At 39.4% G+C, this 19,800-nt stretch overlaps 1 protein-coding gene across 1 annotated transcript in view; it reads right to left on the bottom strand.

Annotated features, from left to right (window-relative positions):
- Positions 1-19,800, bottom strand: part of GTF2F2 (general transcription factor IIF subunit 2) — a 53,087-nt gene that overhangs the window by 12,861 nt on the left and 20,426 nt on the right. The window contains exon 3 of the mRNA XM_010728830.3: positions 3,720-3,819. Coding sequence (XP_010727132.1) covers positions 3,720-3,819 — 100 coding nt within the window. The remainder of the gene's footprint in view (positions 1-3,719; positions 3,820-19,800) is intronic.

Below are 19,800 nucleotides of genomic sequence, written 5' to 3'. Positions count from 1 at the left end.
TTTCGTGACTAGGAATTAAATAATGTGAATAAAAGTCTTCCTACAGAATAACATTAAGTGGTATTTTAAACTGAACAATCTGTTTTTGCTGTAAATTGTACTGCTCAGCATTCTTCTTTCTCCATTATTTTTGTGACTCAGCAACTCTTCCCCAGTAGGAATTTTTATTTTACAGCCTCCTGATTCTCCAAAGCAAACCAAGTGGAAGTGTTCGGTTTCCCTATAAAAATACAAAGTGAATATTCGAAAATATTCTAAGAGCCTTCATTCATTAATGTAGAAAATGAACTCACATACAAAACTGATGACCTAACTCTCCCTTTGCTGAAAACAAGTTACATGCAAGAAGTGTCTCAGCTGCCTATGTTTTAGTTAGCAACACTCTAGCCCTTACCTCCAGCTTCAGCAACAGCCACCACTGTTGTTTAGAAACACTGAGCACATTGTGAAGTGTGTTTAAGAGAAAACCACATTGTTTCAGCTGCCATTTTCTTCTTTTGTCTTGTGAATACACTATTTACAGCAAGTTACAATGCATTCTTTCATTTCTTCCCCTTCTATTTTCTTTGCTAACAAGATGTTTAAAGAAATAGACTTAAAACACTTTCTGAGAGCCATATGAGAATATACGTACATTGGAAACGAATTAGATTTATTTAAAACTGTGTAGTTTTCAAATTTAAAGAGCATTGAAATATGATTTGATTTCAAGGACCGATCATTTTAGAACAAGCTGCCAAATGTAGAAGTTGTTAGTTTATCCCTGCAAGACTTCATACAGGAATCAATTTCTCTTTGTTTATCATCACAGTATGTTGCTCAACTTGCTGAAAAGCTGCCAAAATTGCCTTCTTGAAGGTATAATTAGTAGGAAAGCAATGTATTACACCTCTTTGTTAGACAGATAATGTAAAAATGATAGATAAGGCATTATAAAGCGAAACTAAATTTAAAGTTCCACCTGAAGATGTTACAAATATGTTTTAAAAGGTCTTATATTCTTTTTACTGTTATTACTATTTTTTTATCTAACAAATTATCAAAACAATTCCGGTGCATTGCTCTATTGACTGAAAAACAGAGATTTTAGTCCTATGCAAAGCAATGGAAACCACACCACGCAATACAGAAGTGGAGATCAGCTGGTCAAATGCAAAGCTTCCTTTCTTAAATCTGTGTCTATTAATCTAACTATGAGCTCACTACATGGCTCCAGACAGCCACCACTGTCAACAAAATATTCCACAGACTGACCGAGGTGAAAAACAGGCCAGCATGTTCAAGTAGTGCTTTTGCACGCATGCATGAGTAATTGGAAGCCCTGCTGCTTACCCATTTACTCTTATTTTGCTGATGTCTTCTCACAAGTCTCCATTCTGTCCATTAGCTGCCAGTCATGCATGCATGACTGCCTCTTCTATGCATCACTACCAATGGATGTGAGTGCATGAGACAGTACCAAGACCAATCACAAGATGAAACAATGGTCTTGGGAAGTAATAAAATACCCCAGTGGCAAGAAGTCATTTTGTTTCCAGGAAGTTTTTGCAGTTGCCCTGAGGGCCAGTTCAAGGCTTACAAGCAGTTCTGCCTGTTTATGTAGGATGGAGATGAATAGAAATGTTGGGAATATATGAGCAAGGATTTAATCCTATCTTTTTAAGATTCTCCTCCACCTACTCCTGATGTTTACTAAGTAAGAAGCATTGTTTTTAGCATCTGTTTTCAAGAATCTGACATAAATGTGGTTTGTTATTTTAAATACTGCCTTGGAAAGGAAACGATTACACCTAGCTAGCTAGCTAGCTATCAACATTTATCCATACCTACGTGCAAAGTAAAACCACAGTATTTATCACTAAACTGGGAAAAGAGACTCAGAAAGCTTTTCTATCTCTTGGAATATGAATACCAACCTCTACAGTAAGAGAAAAGGTGAACCAGGAGAACTCAAAGAAAACTCACTTTGTGTTTAAAAAAATGACTCTGTACTTCAGAACAGCAAAAGGATAAAATCAATTATTTTGTTCTTGCAAGGTCATAAATACTCTATTTTACACTAACTATATTTAAAATAATTATGTCTATTGCATGTATGACTGACATATTATCCAATTTTTGCTGAAAGAAGCGATCTGAAAGCGATGGAGGGATGACCCAGCAGGGTCTAGAGAACTTTTCTGCTGTAGTATGAACAATAATTAAGTCACAGAAAGATTCCAGCTGCAAGAACATTAATATTGCAACCATGTAGACATAAGCACCACTTGTAGATATAGAGAAAATGAAGGTCCCTTCCTCAGAGAAGAAAAGCTAAGCTGTAATCATGGCATATATTCTAATGGAATTGCAAATTCCTGTAGTGAAAAGGTAGGTTTAATGTATTTATTTTGCAGAAAAAGCAATCACTTCTCCTGTCCTTACTAAAGACAGAACTGGTCGTCAAACAAGCTGTCACTATTTCCCCTCTACAGGTAATTTTTCTCCTTCTTCCTTCCATCTGTGTGTTCATTTAGGAGTACATGGAGCAGTCATATTTATGTCCCATTTAATATTCTATCACTTCTCCCTTCAGAAAATTTTATCCTTTCTTATTTCAGTAGATGTTCATTCATTGCTCATAAACTCCCAAGAAGATGACAGGGTTACAATCAGTACACAGAAAAGCCATAACTTTTTTAACAGGCCTTGTGAAATCCTGGTTATATTGCTCAAAGCTTACACAAGACTATACTCATATGAAATTGCAATTACATAGAAGGATATAACAGTGTGACTATTTTGATTAAATGTCATTCCCCTAACTGAAATAGTTATATTGCTACGATCATCTATCTATAGATCAGACTTTTAACAGTAACTACTACAAAACAGTCCCATGAGGGAGAGAAATGATTATTTTGGGTTCTGTAGAAATAGACATTTCAGAATAATGCTTAAATATCAGCCAGTATATTGTCATTTGTTTTATGTAAATAAAATCTTAATAAAAAGTGTAAAAGTTTAAATGACTAACACACTGACTCATTTTTAGTATGACTTAACATTCTTCACATTCAACAGTAACAGTGATTATATATGCATACATACAAATTACTCAAAGAGGATCTTTAAGGAAAAGGACATTATAGTTTGTATGTACATCAACTGATCTGGAACAGCAGCGTGGGTGTAATATTGACAAAGCTAATGATGCAAATAACACGTACTATGAAGGTATGAAACTGTGAAAAATTACCAGCTGTTATTCTTTCCTACTCAGTTCCAGCAAAGGACTAGAAAATAAAGATTCATTTCATGTCTTTTACCCACCTCCATGTGGTATTTTATTTGTCTCAAAGGAGCTCTTTATTGCACTAAGGCAGAATTGCTTTTTATCCCCAAACTTTAAAACTATATTTCAAAGAAAGACTAGAGGAAGAACACAATCAAGACATTAGAGAGGGTCTGGGTAAAGGCAGTCTGCCTTCCAGCAGGTAACATGAGAAGGTAAGAATTGGCAAACCTTAACCCCAAAGGTGATGTGGCTCTTGAGGTAGAAGGAAGATTCCCAGAAGAAAAACCATGGGAGAAACAGCAGAACGTGGAAGATTTCCAAACACTGTGTTCTACTGTGAGCAACAGGGCTACAGAAAGCCTGGACTGATGGCAGCAGCACTGCAATTGTGGAGTCTGGAGCCTGGTTAGGAGAAAAAGTGAAAGTATTCAAAGCTACTTACATTATATTGATGATTAGCCACAGGTTTATAATTGGTGGTTACTGCTTTGTCCAGTTGCTGCGATAACCTTACAGGTTTAGAAGATTCTTCTATCTGAAATCTTTAAAAGAAAAGAAAAATAGAATTAATAAAAACTTTGCACAAGCACACAAACAAAATGAATTATAAAAATCTGCAAGTATGAACCATCTCTTATCAGAGGTGAGCTGCAAACAAATAATGCAATCTTTTGAACCTTTTCCTGCTCTTTTTGCTCGAGGAAAGCATGGACACTAGATGTTACTGAAGATACTGAAATACTGAAAACCAAGCAACTGCGAAGGGATGATACTAAAAGTCATGTCTGAACAGAGACTTTAAAAGTCTGACACGTGTGATAAAAGCCCTTGCTTTTAAAAATGATCAAAATCAATGGAAATGAATGCCAAATTTCCCAGCTTACTCAACCGAGGGCTGGAAAAGCTTTCAATTTACTTCTACCAATAGTCAGACAACAGTGAAAATGACCTTCTCTTTTACTCTTAATGTAAAAATAAAGATTTATTTTGCCATAATAGAGCATCAAAGCACAAATAACCATTTGAAGAGCACTTTTAAAGACACAAAGACAAAGAAATCCACACAGGTTCAAACCATGTACAATCATGTCTCAAATAAACCGTTGACAAATGCTGACCTTGAGTATAGTTTGGGAAAGATTAGGAAAAGTGCAGAGGTTTTATATACTTTGTTAAGTTAATCTCTAGTTATAGCAAATAGGAAATAAAATCAATCTTCCTCCATATATAGCTAGTACTGCTGAACTGTGTAGTTTTGTCCCATATGTATGTAGATATGTATCTGCCTGTTTCCCTTTGAATTTTTGCAAACATGTCATTTGTTCTACAGTTTTATTATCCTTAAGAACAATACAGTGCCTTGTATTCTAGATTTCTAATCTGCAGAAGGTACATTGATGCCTTCTGTCCAAATACAGCATGTCTTCTTCTTAGCTTGAAGGAAAATCAATCTGAAGTTAAATGAGTGATGAACCCTTTCTACCACCATTCTAGCATATAAGGGTAGAAGTTTTTATCAGAGGAGTTTATCTTCTGGCCTTCAATCTAATTAAACGATTTTAAAGATTTTAATGATCTCATTATCAAAGGTCTCCTAAACATTTAACTTCCACAAAGAGGAACAGACATTACAGGAAATCTAAACGCCTATATTTTCTCTAAATCTTCTCCTCATTTTTATTTTTTAATACAATCTTGTCTATATAGTGTGGCTTTATTCTTTGTTCTTACTTCAGGAAAACAGCCAAAGAATATCAGCCCTTCTGTAATTACATGACAGAATACTGCAAATATGGCTTGAACACATTTTCTCTGAAGAAAATGCTTTATAATGGCAGCATCAACCCCCCTCTAAATTCTTAATAAATTAGATATTTAAGCATGAAAATAATTGATAACTCTTTAGCCTAGAACCTGTGATGAACTTCATACCGCTGAATGCTAAAGGGCTCCTCCTGTTCTGGCATTTTAAAATTACAACACAGGAAATTTCACCACTCATTTCAGTGCAGCTTCCATAAATTAATCTTTGCTCTCCTTCTCTTTGCACAGGAGAATTCCAGCAATTTCTTTCTTGACATTTTCCACTCCAAACGATTTGCTAGGCATAGTATTGATTTCAGTGTTTTCATCTTAACTTGCAAACTGCTAATTTTTAGAAGAATAGAAAACCGTATGTGTAGAACTACTGCACTTCTCAGAGACTTCCAAAGTCTGATGGCTGTGACATTACATATAACATGTGCAGTTCCCCAGAACGCAATACAGAAAGCAAACAAAACAATCTGCATGCTTAGGAAACAGGCTGAAATCCTACAGCGTAAAAATGGAAATCTGAGTTTGTGAAATGACAGAAAAGCTCTGAAAGATCTACAAGGGTCCGGGGAGACCTCATCATGGCCTTTTAGTACTTGAAGGGAATGTATAAACAAGAGGGGGAATGATTGTTTATCATACAATAATATGAGGGTGGATAGTGATAGAACAAGGGGGGATGGTTTCAAACTGAGACAGGGGAGGTTTAGGTTAGATATTAGGAGGAAGTTTTTCCACACAGAAGGTGGTGATGCACTGGAACAGGTTGCCCAAGGAGGTTGTGGATGCCCCATCCCTGGAGGCATTCAAGGCCAGGCTGGATGTGGCTCTGGGCAGCCTGGTCTGATGGTTGGCAGCCCTGCACACAGCAGGGGGTTGAAAAGAGATGATCATTGTGGTCCTTTTCAACCCAGGCCATTCTATGATTCTACATGTACCATCTGACAAATGTATCAGCTACAAATATACGTGTCTCAGATGGAAATCTCAGACATATCAGTGTTGTACTTCAAAATCTCTTCTACCTGTGCCAGTGGTTTTCAAATTATAATCTACAGATCTCATCTATAGAAAACTGGCTAACGGTACAGTGCTGACTTTTCTTCCTGTTCCTAGTTGATCAAGTGCTGTAGTGAAAAGTAAAAATACATTACATCCCCAGCACTACTTTTTAATGCAAGCACACACAGCAGTTGCAACATGTCCGTATGGAAATCTAAATGGGAAGCACAGTGACTCATGAGGCAAATCTTTTTATTAATATGCATTTATTCAATGCATGCATCCTGCACTTCTCCCTAATGGCTGCCCTTCCCGCTCCTTTTCTGAAGTGTTCAAAATCTCCTGGAGAATGACAGTCTATGATTGCCTTCCTTCTGCCAGATTTCCAGGCTCTACACAGTCCCAAATTACCAAACTGTTGGTGTACTGAAGCACTGAAATTTGCTTAGTGCACAGCAAGGTTAAAACAAATACCCCACAATCACTTTATCCAGGTAATTTGTTCCTAAAGACACTATTTGCAGTGAAAGTATAATGGGGTGGTGGTGGTAGAGGTTCAAAATCCTGCCATAATTTTCCCATATTCATAAAGTAGTATGTCTGGGTAAATACATTTGACTTCTCTAATTTGTCTAGCTGTTGTTTGAAAAAAAATTAATGAAACATATATATTTATGTATTCTAATAATACTACAAATTTATAACAAAGGCTGTGAATTAGACATTATATTCACCTTTTAGACTGAAGTTTTCATGTTAGAGATATTACTTTAAAATGCTCATTTCTTAAAAAGAAATTAAAAAGCAGTATTAAATGAAAAATATTACAACACGTTTTAGACTGGCTGTTCTCAGAGTGGATCTGTTGAATCTTAATTGAAACTGTTGGTAGGAAAATAATTAAAAAAAATCAATAGGCATTTTGAGTCACTGGTGACCCTGATTTAAAAGAGCAGTCAGTGGCTTTTTACCTATTACTCTTTATTACAATTTGCATGTGCGTGACAGTTAAAAGCCTTATCCAAAGATTTAAACTTTCCACATGACTTTTGTTGAAATAGCAAACACTGTAACTCATGCTGATACCAGGAGTAAAAAAAAATAAAGAGAACGCAGATATTTTTTTTCCAAAACTGCCAGTAAATTAATGACAGATCAGCCACCAGCTTGCACACTGTAGTTTTCTCTTCTACCTCAAGGATCAAATATAGCTCTTCTGCCCTGAAATACAGCATGTAACCGGCATGTCATCAAATTCACCACAGTTATTTCCCAGTAAAATACATTTTATGCTGCAATTCTGATTTGTCATTGTGACTAGAGTTGAATAAGGGAAAAAATATTCAAGCAGGTTGGAAATAATTGTATAGGACTTGTCAACATGCAACAGACTCATAAGGGGAGACAGATGAAGGCAATATGTATATTTGGATGAGATGCTCATTGGCTTTTAAATTCATGCATCTCTCAGCAACAAGAAAATAAAACAAAGGTAAACCTTAAAATAAACCTTTAGAATAGATGATTTCCTCTGATTAATCTTCTGGCACAAAACAAATGTTTCAGAGATTAGAAGCAGGCAATAATCAGAAGTGTTGATCGAGCTTCAATTCTTGACATTCTAAAGAAATTATTGTAAGGCTGAGACAGAACAGTTTCGAAGTTTTCATGCTTGATTTTATTTATACAGGGTACTAGCAAGGCAGGAACCAACACTACTGCTGTCCAAAAAGAGAGGTTGCTCAAGGTTGGTCTGCATCTCCTTCTGCAACCTCATCTGACAGATGAACTTTAAAGATGCATGACCACTGCTCAAAGCTTTGGAAAGGTAAGAAACACAGCTCTGGCTCTGCACAACTGTGCTACCTTTTTTTTTTAAATACATGAAAATGGCAACAAAGTTTTCTTCATCTTCTTATTTTGATAGAATCATAGAATCCCTAGAGTTGGAAGGAACCTTTAAAGCCCATCTAGTCCAGCTCCCCTGCAATGAACAGGGACATGCACAGCTACATCAGGTTAACAGGGCCTGATCCAGTCTTGTCTTGAATGTCTCCAGGAATTGGGCATCAATCACAACTCCGGGCAACCTGTTCTAGTGCCTCACCACCCCCACTGTAAAAAACTTTTTCCTTATATCTAACCTAAATCTACTGTATTTTAGCTTGAAACCACTTCCCCTTGCTCTATCACAACAGATCCTGCTAAAGAGCCTGTACCTTTCTTTCCTGTAGCTTCCCTTCAAACACTAAAGGTCCATCTCAAGTCTCCCTGAAGACTTCTCTTTTCCATGCTGAACAGCCCCAGCTCTCTCAGCCTGTCCTTGTAGGAGAGGTATTTCATCCTTTAGATCATTTTTGCGGCCCTCTCTGGATATGCTCTATCAAGTCTATATCTCTCCTGCACTGAGGACTCCACATTTGAACGCAGTACTCCAGGTGAGGCCTCACAGCACAGAGCAGAGGGGCAGGATCACCTCCCTTGCCCTACAGGCCACACTGCTTTGGATGCAGCCCAGGCTTTCTGGTCTGTGAGGGCACCTTGCTGGCTCATGTCCACCAGCCTGCATTGGTAATAGTATTTTTGTTTTTTGCTAAGCACAGGTATGTCCTAGAAAATCACATCCAAATCAAGCTAAGAAATTAAATAATATATGTAACAACATGGGTTCCCGCCTACTTGTCTGCATTTATTTGAACCACACTTTGGTTAGGTTTGGGCAGTGCCTTTTCTGACTTCTTTCAAGCAGAAGCATTAATTACACAACAACTGAGCAGATGAAAGACAAGAGATAGGTATTCCTAAGAGATGCTGAAACATCTAATTGAATCATAGGATAAGTCACAAGTTGCGAGGGATCACAAGTCCAACTCCTGACTACAAAAATCACCATCCAAAAATCAGACCCTGTGCCTGAGAGTGTTGTCTAGATGCTCCTTGAACTCTGGTAGCTCGGTGCTGTGCCCACTGCCCTGGGCAGGCTGTTCCATGCCCACTGCCCTCTGGTGCAGACCCTGTCCCCAACCCCCAGCTGCCCTTCCCTGACACAGCTCCATGCCGTTCCCTCGGGCCCTGTTGCTGTCACACAGACCAGAGCTCAATGCTGCCCCTCTGCTCCCTGTGAGGAGCTGCAGCCGCCATCAGGCCTCCCCTCAGCTCCTCTGCTCTGTGGTGAGCACACCAAGAAATCTCAGCTACTCCTCATAAGTCTTGCCCTCCAGATCCCCTCACCATTTTCTTAAGGTTTTGTAGTTCCATGAAGATTCCATGAAGATTACAGGAAGTCACCACCCTGTGGGACACATCCCACTGTAACAATCCCATGGCACTGCCCAACCACAAACAGCACAGGAAATTAACAGAATGACTTCATTTGTAAAAACACACATTAACTAATCAGACAGATGACAGTCTGTCACTACCCAAAGTTATCTGTCATATAGTCTGAAACATAAGAATTAGCAACATGCCACTGACATGTAGAACCACTGACTGTTCTCTTTCAGACACTGAATGTTACCCTAGCACACACACCAAGTCCATTTACGGTGAGCCCAACGCTGCTCATAAGGACAAGGACAAGCTCTGAATAGAAATGGCATTACAAAGTACACTTGTCAGCCTTCATGAAGAAAATACTTTAGATTATTAGTATAGTATATGATTTGTAATTGCTTTTAAGTCCTGAAATCTTGGCATTTCAAGAGAAGTACCTCAATTATTTTACGTTCAGGAAACCTTTTCTGAAGTTGATATCTTCAACTATGTATGCTGAAGGTTGAGCAACGAATCATTTGAAAATATTTTCAGGCCTAATAGTGAGACAAGCATCACAGCCATCAATGAAGACTCTCAGTTCCTCATATTTTTTTCTAGAACAGAACACGAGATGATACGAACAATAATTCAGCAATAAGTAACAATTTCTTATCACGGAATCACCAAGGAAAAGACCTTCAAGATCATCCAGTCCAACCATCAACATCATTATATGATTTTCTGTTTGACAAGATGGGAATAACTGATTAATAAACTTTCATTTTTCTCTCTGAGTTTAGTATCACAAAGGATTTAAATCCTTTTGGGCCAAGGTTGTGACAATAAATGACGCAAAGATAAAGTAAGACAGACTTCAGCATTTTAGGAGTGATACAATTGAATATCTTTCCTTTAGCATTAGATGCTTATCATTAACCACTTTAAATGATGCTCTAATGGAATCAGTGTGAAGAAAATTACAAGGTCTGCTTGACGTCATGGATATTTTTGATCAAGCTCACATGTGTCTAACAGACTCTTCTGGAGGATGCTGACAAAGTTTGGCACTGGTGGTTGCTGGTCCATACTGTGGACATGGTATAAATGTGCCACTCTTTTTAGCCCAGAGGTTTGTCTTATGCAATGTGACTGTTAACAAAGGTTATAAGGGGCTGCTATCACCAGCTGGTTTTTTTTCGTTTGTTTTGTTTTTTTTGCTTCTTCTCTTTGCTTCTTCTCTTTACTTACTTACTCTTGGATAAGAAGGACCCTTTCCAGGTGCTTTCTCCTTCCACATGCCCTCACATTGATCACTCAGCACTGTGGAACACTCTGCATATCCCCTGCCCACCCTGGAGGCTTGGTTCAAGCCAGCACAGTACTCACGCAGGTGAAAAGCTCCTTTCACAGCTGTAAGGCACACCATGCCTCAGCCAGGATTGCCTGTTGCAGCCCATCGTACTGACTGCAAAGATACGAACACTTGCTTATTACAACTGACCTCTGCTGAAAGTGCAGAGAAGTCTGCACATCTGCAACTTCTCTAAATGTCAATGTTTCACAGTCCTCTCCATACTACAATCATCACAGTCAATCATTCAGTGTCCATAAGGGAAACAAAACCTTCCTTACTGGTTCTTAGATGTATACAATTCTGTTTGCAGCTCGTCTCAGTTTTTAAGGAGATAAAACTGCAGGACACAGAGCATTTCTATAGTTGGAAAGTTACATGCATGGCATTTTCCAGCAACGAACAGGTCTAAAACTAGGTAAAAGGAAAATGTGAGAGCACTTTTGTATAGTCCAATGCAGGCAACCTCCACCACTGACGTGAGATGTGGAAGAAAACTGGCAGGGTTACAAGGAACACAGGGAAGAAGAGATCAGGTAACATGCCAGAAGAAATCAGAGCGAAGGTGAGATCAGGAACATTAGCTATTTCTGAATTCCCTCAGAAAGAATTATATACAATTTTAACTACATACATAACTGCGCACGTATATTTCATAGTTGTTGCTATTAAAAAAAGATCCTTTAGGAGATAACTATACAGCACCACTTCTTCCTCTTCTGTGCTACACAATGTAAAAGGAAAGTTGGAAAAGAAAATAAATGGCTGCGTCATTTTTGGAAAGGCTCAGACTTCCTGACAATGCACAAATGATCTTAAATATATGCAAAAAAATGTTTTACAAAGTAAGACGAGCATAGGGAATAATTTTATCCTCCCTATTGTTGGTTGAAGGCTTTTTCTTGCTTCAAAGCCAGATGTTGGCAATTCCTGCCTCTTCCTAAAACTGTTTATCCTAAGCCATCAACAAAGCCAACAAATCCAATCCATCAAATGAGAAATAAAGTATATGAAGCGCTGCTGACAACATTCAGACTGCTAAAAACAACAGCATGGGTGAAAGGATTAAAAGCACCTTTCCTAACTCTGCACAATGCTCTACCATGTACACCTTTCTGAAAATTATGTAGTTTGAAGTTCTAGGCTTACTCAAATTTGACGGACTTCCAGACAAAGATCTTGGCAGAGCACTCTAGCCCAGTCCAGACTGCTGGGGAAAGTTAGCATTCAGTTACAGCAACTGCTTATAGGAAAGCCTGCAATTTGAGTGGCTATTTCCTCTCTTCTTCAATGGAAATGAAAAAGAAGAGAGGTGGGACCTGCAATTATCAGTGCCTGCTCTTCGCCATATCTAAATGACCACCAGCTGCGCTGCACTACCATGAACTTCCCATGCAGGCCAGCTGCCCACCTGCAGAAGGAGAAAGGTAGGGCAGAATTCATTTTTAACCACCCCACTTCCCTCCCCTCCCCCCTCCCCAGCAGCCTTTCCATCAGAGTGCTGTGCACCAAGAACCCAAAATCTCCCCCTTCCTTTCTGACATCCCTAAGAAGCCCAGGAAAGGTGACCTGTGGGGTCCTCCTCTGGCATAGCTGGTCCTACAATTCTGGTCCACCCTCACTAGCCTGCACTGCCTACTCTCCCACCAACATGAATAAACTACCCTGTTTGAAAGCATGTGCCTATACTGAGAATTTGGAGCTGTAAATAATTTCTTGCTTAAGAAAAACTTCAACATGAATAGTTTTCTTGATACCATAAACCAATTAGTTCCAACAATAGAATTGGATGCCTGAGGAGATAAGAGGAAAGACAAGATCTGACTTCCTAATGTAAAAACCTAGACAAAACAGATCTATAAAAATCAAGTTACCTTCAGGTATTTATACATTTTAAAGACAGAAATGACTATTATAATCCCTAAATTATCATTAAATTTTTCTCCAGCATATAACTGACTAAGGAGTATCCAGTGATACTTCAAGCTTATAATGTCAATTTTGCTATGCTACATCATTTACAGAAAAACATTCTGTCACAGCTTAAAAAAAAAACACACCTAAGTATCACAATATGCTTTGGCTTTTTATTATGTTTTTAAAGATACAGCCTCCCTTTCCACTTCCATTTTCAGACACACAGCTTCCTTTCCTGTATCCATTTTCCTCAGTTCCCAAATCTCTTCATAAAAAAATGAAATGTCTTTGTTAGACATGATCTAGATTTGGCTTTTAGAGGACAAATTTTAAATTCTTAACTACTCGCTATTTCTAAAATTAAAAATTTTCCTGCCAAACCAAATCTGTTTTCACTTGTTGCTGCTTTGAGAAAAATGGTAATAAATAGCAAGGACTTCAGAACCCTGTCAACAATAAGCTACACATTTCTTTTCAGCATGCTGAGATGGAGTTAATTTTTTTCATAGCAGCTTTTGTGATGCTGTTTTAGATCTATGATCAAAAGAATGCTGATAACACAGCCATATTTTAGTTACTGCTGAACAGTGTTTGCACAGCACCTTTGCACAGCACCCAGACTACCCCTGTTTCTCACCCCTTGGTGCACAGGGGAAAGGACAAAATATGGCAGATGACCCAAAGTAACCAAAGAGACATTCCAGTTCATACAATGTCATGCTCAGCAATATAAAAGGGAGAAGAGGGGGCTTAGGGAAGTTAGCCATTTTTGCTCAGAAACTGGCAAGGCATCAGTCAAGCAGTGGCAGGTGGTTAGTGATCACTTCTGTATCACTTCTTTCACTTTTCCCCTGCTTATTAAGCATGTCTTACCTTACCCCATACGTTTTCAAAGAATAACAGAATCATTAAGGTGGGAAAAGACCTCTAGGATCATCTAGTCCAACCAACAACCCATCCCATCATGCCCACTAACCATATCCCTCAGTGCCACATCCACACGGTTCCTGAACACCTCCAGGGATGGTGACTCCGCTGCCTCCCTGGGCAACCTGTGTCAGTGCCTGACCAGTCTCCTCTCTGAGAAGTTGTTTTTCCTAATATCCAACCTGAACCTCCCCTGGTGCAACTTAAGGCCATTACCTCTCATCCTATCAGTAGTTATGCAGGAGGAGAGCTCAACGCCCAGCTCGCCTAAACCTCCTTTCAGGTAGTTGCAAGAGAGCAATAAGGTCTCCCACAGGCCTCCTCCAGACTAAACAATCCCAATTCCCTCAGCCATTCCTCATAAGATTTGTGCTCCAGACCACTCTCAAGCTTCAGTGCCCTTCTTTGGACATGCTTTTTTTCTGGTTTTTACCTCTACCCTTCCTCTTCCTCCATACTACCACAGGTGTACAGTTGTGAGGTGCTTAGCTACTACCACAGTTACCTCAACCCAGTGTCTGCAGATCCACAACTACTGTGACATTTTGCTATGAGCAACAAAAAAGAAGAACTTTATGAAGGAGTCTTTTAGACAGAAAAGCCACATCTTTACCAAATTCTCCAAAGATCTAGGTTTTGAATTACTGGTAAGCAAGTAGATGATGTACAAGCTTATTTAATTTGCTCTGCAGTTCTTTTGATGAAGCTGCTCATTTAGCTAAAGACAAGCTATAAGGAAAGAGACAGATTGTTGGTTACAAGTTCCCAAAGGAAAAGAAAAAATCTACAGCATCTCTGCTACCTCTTCTCTTGCAGTGACAACTGGAAAAAGGCTCCCCTTCACTCAGCCTTTAGGGAATTACAGATGCCAGCATTGCCTCCAACTAGGCAATTCCACCTCTAAAGCTCCACTCACAGATACCTCATCACTCCCCCAGTAGCTCTGCAAACAGCCACAGCATCTGGCTCGACTAGAGAGCTTCCAGTTAAAATTTACTGTAAACAATTTAACAGTTTGTGGCAAGCTGGGAAACATTTGGACTATGTCCCTAGAAAACCTCACTACCTCAATTTCTTAAGGTTTTTTTCCATCTATTCTTTAGTCTGCAGACCTAAAATGCCAGGCAGCAAGTCACCTTTTTGTGGATGTCTACCTCCTTTCTGGTAAAATAGACTTGGAAACAACCAGCAAGGGGCTTTTGCAAGAGACACTGAAATGAAACCACTCTGAGAAAGCACTGCACTTGGATATGTGCTGTCATGTCAAAGACTACACACTGCTGTTGGTAGCTGAAAAGGTGAGCTTGCATAGCTTATCTGCTCTCACATAGCTCACACTAAGCTACTGAATTAATCCACTCAACACTTCCCAGCAAGCAAACAGAAACAAATTATTGCCACCTGAACTTTGAAAGCATGCTTAAGCATTCTTTAAAGCAAAATCAGCATTAGGTTAAAAGGAAAAGATGCATTGCCTCAGCAGCCCTAAGGAATCCTCCATTATAAACAACACACAAAGGGAGAGAAACATATCTTTCTCCTTAGCCCGTGAAAAAGCAGCTTTGCTTATCGTCTCTAATGGGAACACCTTACCAGCTTCTGCTGTTAGTCACCAACAAAGAAATGAAGCAGAGCAAACCAAACAGTAGACTGAAAGATGCATCAGTTAAAGCAAGAGACAGATTTTTTTCTTAAATTTGATCATCATTCTTTCAGCCAACTCTAATTCCTTTGCCAACTGCACAGTACTCTGCTGCTGTGCTCTCTTTGTTCAAATATCTTAATTACATTTTACTTCCCTCGGTTTGGCAAGACCAGTGCTTCCCTCTCTTCCCATGGCTTTGCCCACCCAACCACCTCCACTGAAAACTGCTGCTATGCCATCAGGAAGGACTGTGCTTCTACAAGCAGAGCAAGGAGACACAGCAAAGCCAGAGACAAAAACCAGCAGTGTGGATGGAGCCCAGGAATAGGGAGGGATAGGAGCTGTTGAACTGCTTGGTGGCTGGGAGGGGATAAGGGGAGAGGCAAGCTCTTTCTCTCTGAGTTGGGTGAAGGATGGCTTTACATTCAGCCTTACTTTCCTCCAGGTCTTTTCTGTGAAATCCTGCAGCAGAGACCAAACACTTGTTCCATTTTCTCTAAAAAAAGCCTTCTTTGAATCACAGGAACACTGAGGTTGAAAAAGACCTCTAAGATCAACTAGTCCAACCATCAGCCCATCACCACCATGCCCACCAACCATATCCGCAAGTGCCACATCTACATGGTTCCTGAATATCTCCAAGGATGGTGACTCCACCACCTGCCTGGGCAGCCTCTTCCAATGCCTCACCACTCTGAAAAGAATTTTTTCCTTATATCCAGCCCAAACCTTCCCTCGCACAACTTAAGGCCATTACTTCTTGTTCAACTGCTGTTACCTGGGAGCAGAGGCCAACCCCCATCTTGTCACAACCTCCTTTCATGCAGTTGCACATAGAGATGAAGTCTTCCCTGACCCTCCTCCTCTTCAGACTGAACAATCCCAGTTCCCTCAGCCACTCCACATAAGATTTGTGCTTCAGGGCCTTTGGCTTCTGTGCATCATCTCTGAAGTTTATAGTGCCTGTCACAGGCACATATGTATCATTTCTAAACTCTGATACAAGCTCTCGGTATGTTGAAAATACCTTCAAGACATGCAAGCTCTGGATCAAGTCACAGCTCCAGTTTCTGCCACAACTGAAGTTGTTTTAAAAAAAACTTTCCAATACTTTCTTTTAAAAAAACATCAATGACTAAAAGAAGAAATGGCTAAGTTTTAAGGTAACTAAGTCCAAAAGCATAAGATTCAATTTTAAAGGTTAAAGGTATAACTTTATAACAAGCAAGAAAAAATCCATAACATAAGTTTGGCAGCTCAGTACATTAATTTCAGAACACTCCCTACAGAGCTTGTTTGTTAAGAAACAAACTTAAAACCCTGCAATTCTGAGCTCTGCTACATGAGTATTCTTCTCTTAATTAGTGTCTTCTGAAAAGTGTCTGTTACTGTGAACACACTGAAACTCACCCAAGCTTTGTGAAGCTGTACCTATTCTGTTATTAAATAAAAAACCAACAGATCCGATTACAGATTCATCTGGCATGACAAATTTCAAAACCAGTAAACGGCTGAAGCACAAATGTTGACTAGCTTCCCTAATAAAAAGCAGTATAATTGCGTTTGTCCATAAGATCTGTGTGAAAGCAGACTCTGCATGCGTAATTTAATTGAGCAAGTCATCCACAGAAGAAAAAAAAAAAAAAAAAAGCCTTGAAAGGCTTTGGAATCACAATATATAAAATACAAAGTGTGCTCTGCATCACCTTTCTTAATTACACCTATGGCTACAGTTCAAAATGCAGACATATACAATAAAAATACAACTTTCAATTCAGAACGCACCCATATCAAATGCCAGTATAGAACAGCATTATCACAGAATCATACAACAGCTTGGGTTGGAAGGGATCTTAAAGCTCACCCATCTCCAACCCCTGCTGTGGGCAGGGCTGCCACCCACCTGCTCAGGCTGCCCAGGGCCTCATCCAACCTGGCCTTGATTGCCCTCAGGGATGGGGCACCCACAGCTTCTCTGGGCAAATCATAGAAACATTAATAACTCTTTCAACTTTATAAGAAGTATCTTGGGATTAGATATATTGAGAACAAAAATTGTCATTTTTTTAATGGTTTAACACCAATGCAGAGTCTTCTGTATTAAGTAATGCACATACATCATCTGCAGAGGACATACAGCAGTAAATATAGGTCAGCTCAAAATGATGTGAATCGCACGGCATTCGCACACTTATCGGTGGCATACATTATATATTTCTAGGAACAATCACTGTCTATCACACATACTTACCATTTTGCAAAATGTCAGGTTTATTTCCTCAACTCATACTTCTATTACATTCCTTTCTTTTTACATAGTACCATCACTGAGAGGGTGATGGGCATGGAACAGCCTCCCCAGGGCAGTGGTCACAGCCAGTGGTCAAGAAGCTTTTGGATAACGCAACGCTCCCAGGCATACGGTTGGATTTTCGAGTGTTCATCCTTATGGGTCTCTTCCAACCAGGGACATTCTATGATCCTAGGAAAGTACCTAAGTACCTTCTTCACAAAATAAGTACTGGATTTGTTAAAAAAAAACAACAACAACAACAACACAAAACCTAACAGGGAAACAAATCACCTTTTGTGCAAGTTGTGATGTTTAACAGCTTTGGAGTTGGTGGACAGAGTTTATACTGTGTGGGAGATGAAATTTTAGACTCTAGCCCTAAGTCCAGAGCAGCTAACAATGCTCTGAAGGCAAGAACTGGAAAAAAAATCGCTTCAAGGAAAGTAACAGTTGTAACAATCATCTAATTCTCAAAAGACAGAGAACAGTGTAAAAACCCTAACACAAGTTTCTTCCAAATGGACATTTCTGTATCACAGTACTTCTGTACTATTTTTGGAATCCTTGCTTTACTCCAATGCCTTTAATTTCATTAACTACACACGATCTTGGACAATTCTGACACAGAATCATAGAATGGCCTGGGTTGAAAAGGACCACAATGATCATCTAGTTTCAACCCCATGCTGTGTGCAGGGTCACCAACCACCAGACCAGGCTGCCCAGAGCCACATCCAGCCTGGCCTTGAATGCCTCCAGGGATGGGGCATCCACAACCTCCTTGGGCAACCTGTTCCAGTGTGTCACCACCCTCTGGGTGAAAAACTTCCTCCTAATATCTAACCTAAACCTCCCCTGTCTCAGTTTAAAGCCATTCCCCCTTGTCCTATCACTATCCACTGTCATAAACAGCCATTCCCCCTCCTGTTTATACGCTCCCTTCAAGTCCTGGAAGGCCACAATGAGGTCTCCCCAGAGCCTTCTCCAAGTCAAACAAGCCCAGTTCCCTCATTCTTTCTTCATAGGAGAGGCACATCCTTCAGTGCAGAAGGAAATGGAATGTAAATTAACTAATGCTTTCTCATCTTTATTGCTTGCAACATCTGTATCCAGAGCTGCAAACATTTTGTGCTGTAGTAAATGGGGAGAGGAAAGTTTTCCGTGTTAGTTCATTTATTCATCTACACAGAGTCTCAGGAGTTTATCATTCCTGACTAAACAGTTCCTGCTTTAGAGGCTCCAGGATCTATCTGAGCTGAAGGAGACAACACCATATACTGTAATCTTTTCTGCACTTGGCTGAGCAGACACAGAACACAAACAGCTCTTATGTTTTTGGAACAACTTTGGAAAATTCTTCATTCTGAAGGAAAGAGGAAACTTCTATTTTTTTTATTAACAATGGGAAATATGCCAACTTCTGTGAAGCGCTGTTATAATTAATTTGAAATTCCTCTCTACTTCACAAATTAAGAAAATAATTTGCCATCATTTCTTCTCAAGTGCAAATTTTATTAATGACTACATGAAAACAACGTTTGCAAAAGGGACTGGCAGCCCACAGCCTTAAACAGAAAAGCATAATGAAAAATGACAATACCAAATTACAAAGAATACAGTCTCGTGGATTTACATAACATGCCTTTACCTCAATGCAATGAAATGCAAACATGAAACAGGACCTCTCCCTTTGCACACATTCCACAACAGACTGTACTGGAGCGGTATTTGCTGCAAACCAGCTTAAATCAGTTTGAGAAACTGAACTCCATCGATGAACAGATTGCACCATCTGCTTCTACTAACATACATTAGAGAATGTGTATTTTTCATAGCTGCTTACTTACTCTGTAATCAAAACACCATAAGACAAACAGGTATAGCTTGGCTACGGAGAGGCTGAAAAACGTTATTATTTGTGAATGTCAAGGGTGTAAACAAAAAAAAAACAACAAAAAACAGTTGGGTTATCTCAAGGCTGTGCTATGAAGTCATGAAAGGAAATTAGGCAAAAGAAAACTGAAGAAGCACACTGGGATATATCATGTCATATCATATCATATCATATCATATCAATGAATGGCCTGGGTTGAAAAATTCTTCATTCTGAAGGAAAGAGGAAACAATGATCATCTAGTTTCAACTCCCTGCTATGTGCAGGGTCACCAACCACCAGACCAGGCTGCCCAGAGCCACATCCAGCCTGGCCTTGAATGCCTCCAGGGATACTACCAATCACTGCAGTCATGAGACAACTACACTATTAAAAGCATAGATGTAATCAAGTTTCTTGCTAATATCATGTAGAAACAAAA

This window comes from Meleagris gallopavo, chromosome 1, assembly GCF_000146605.3.
Source record: "Meleagris gallopavo isolate NT-WF06-2002-E0010 breed Aviagen turkey brand Nicholas breeding stock chromosome 1, Turkey_5.1, whole genome shotgun sequence".
Taxonomy (NCBI): domain Eukaryota; kingdom Metazoa; phylum Chordata; class Aves; order Galliformes; family Phasianidae; genus Meleagris; species Meleagris gallopavo.
This window is presented reverse-complemented; position numbering and strand designations above follow the sequence as displayed.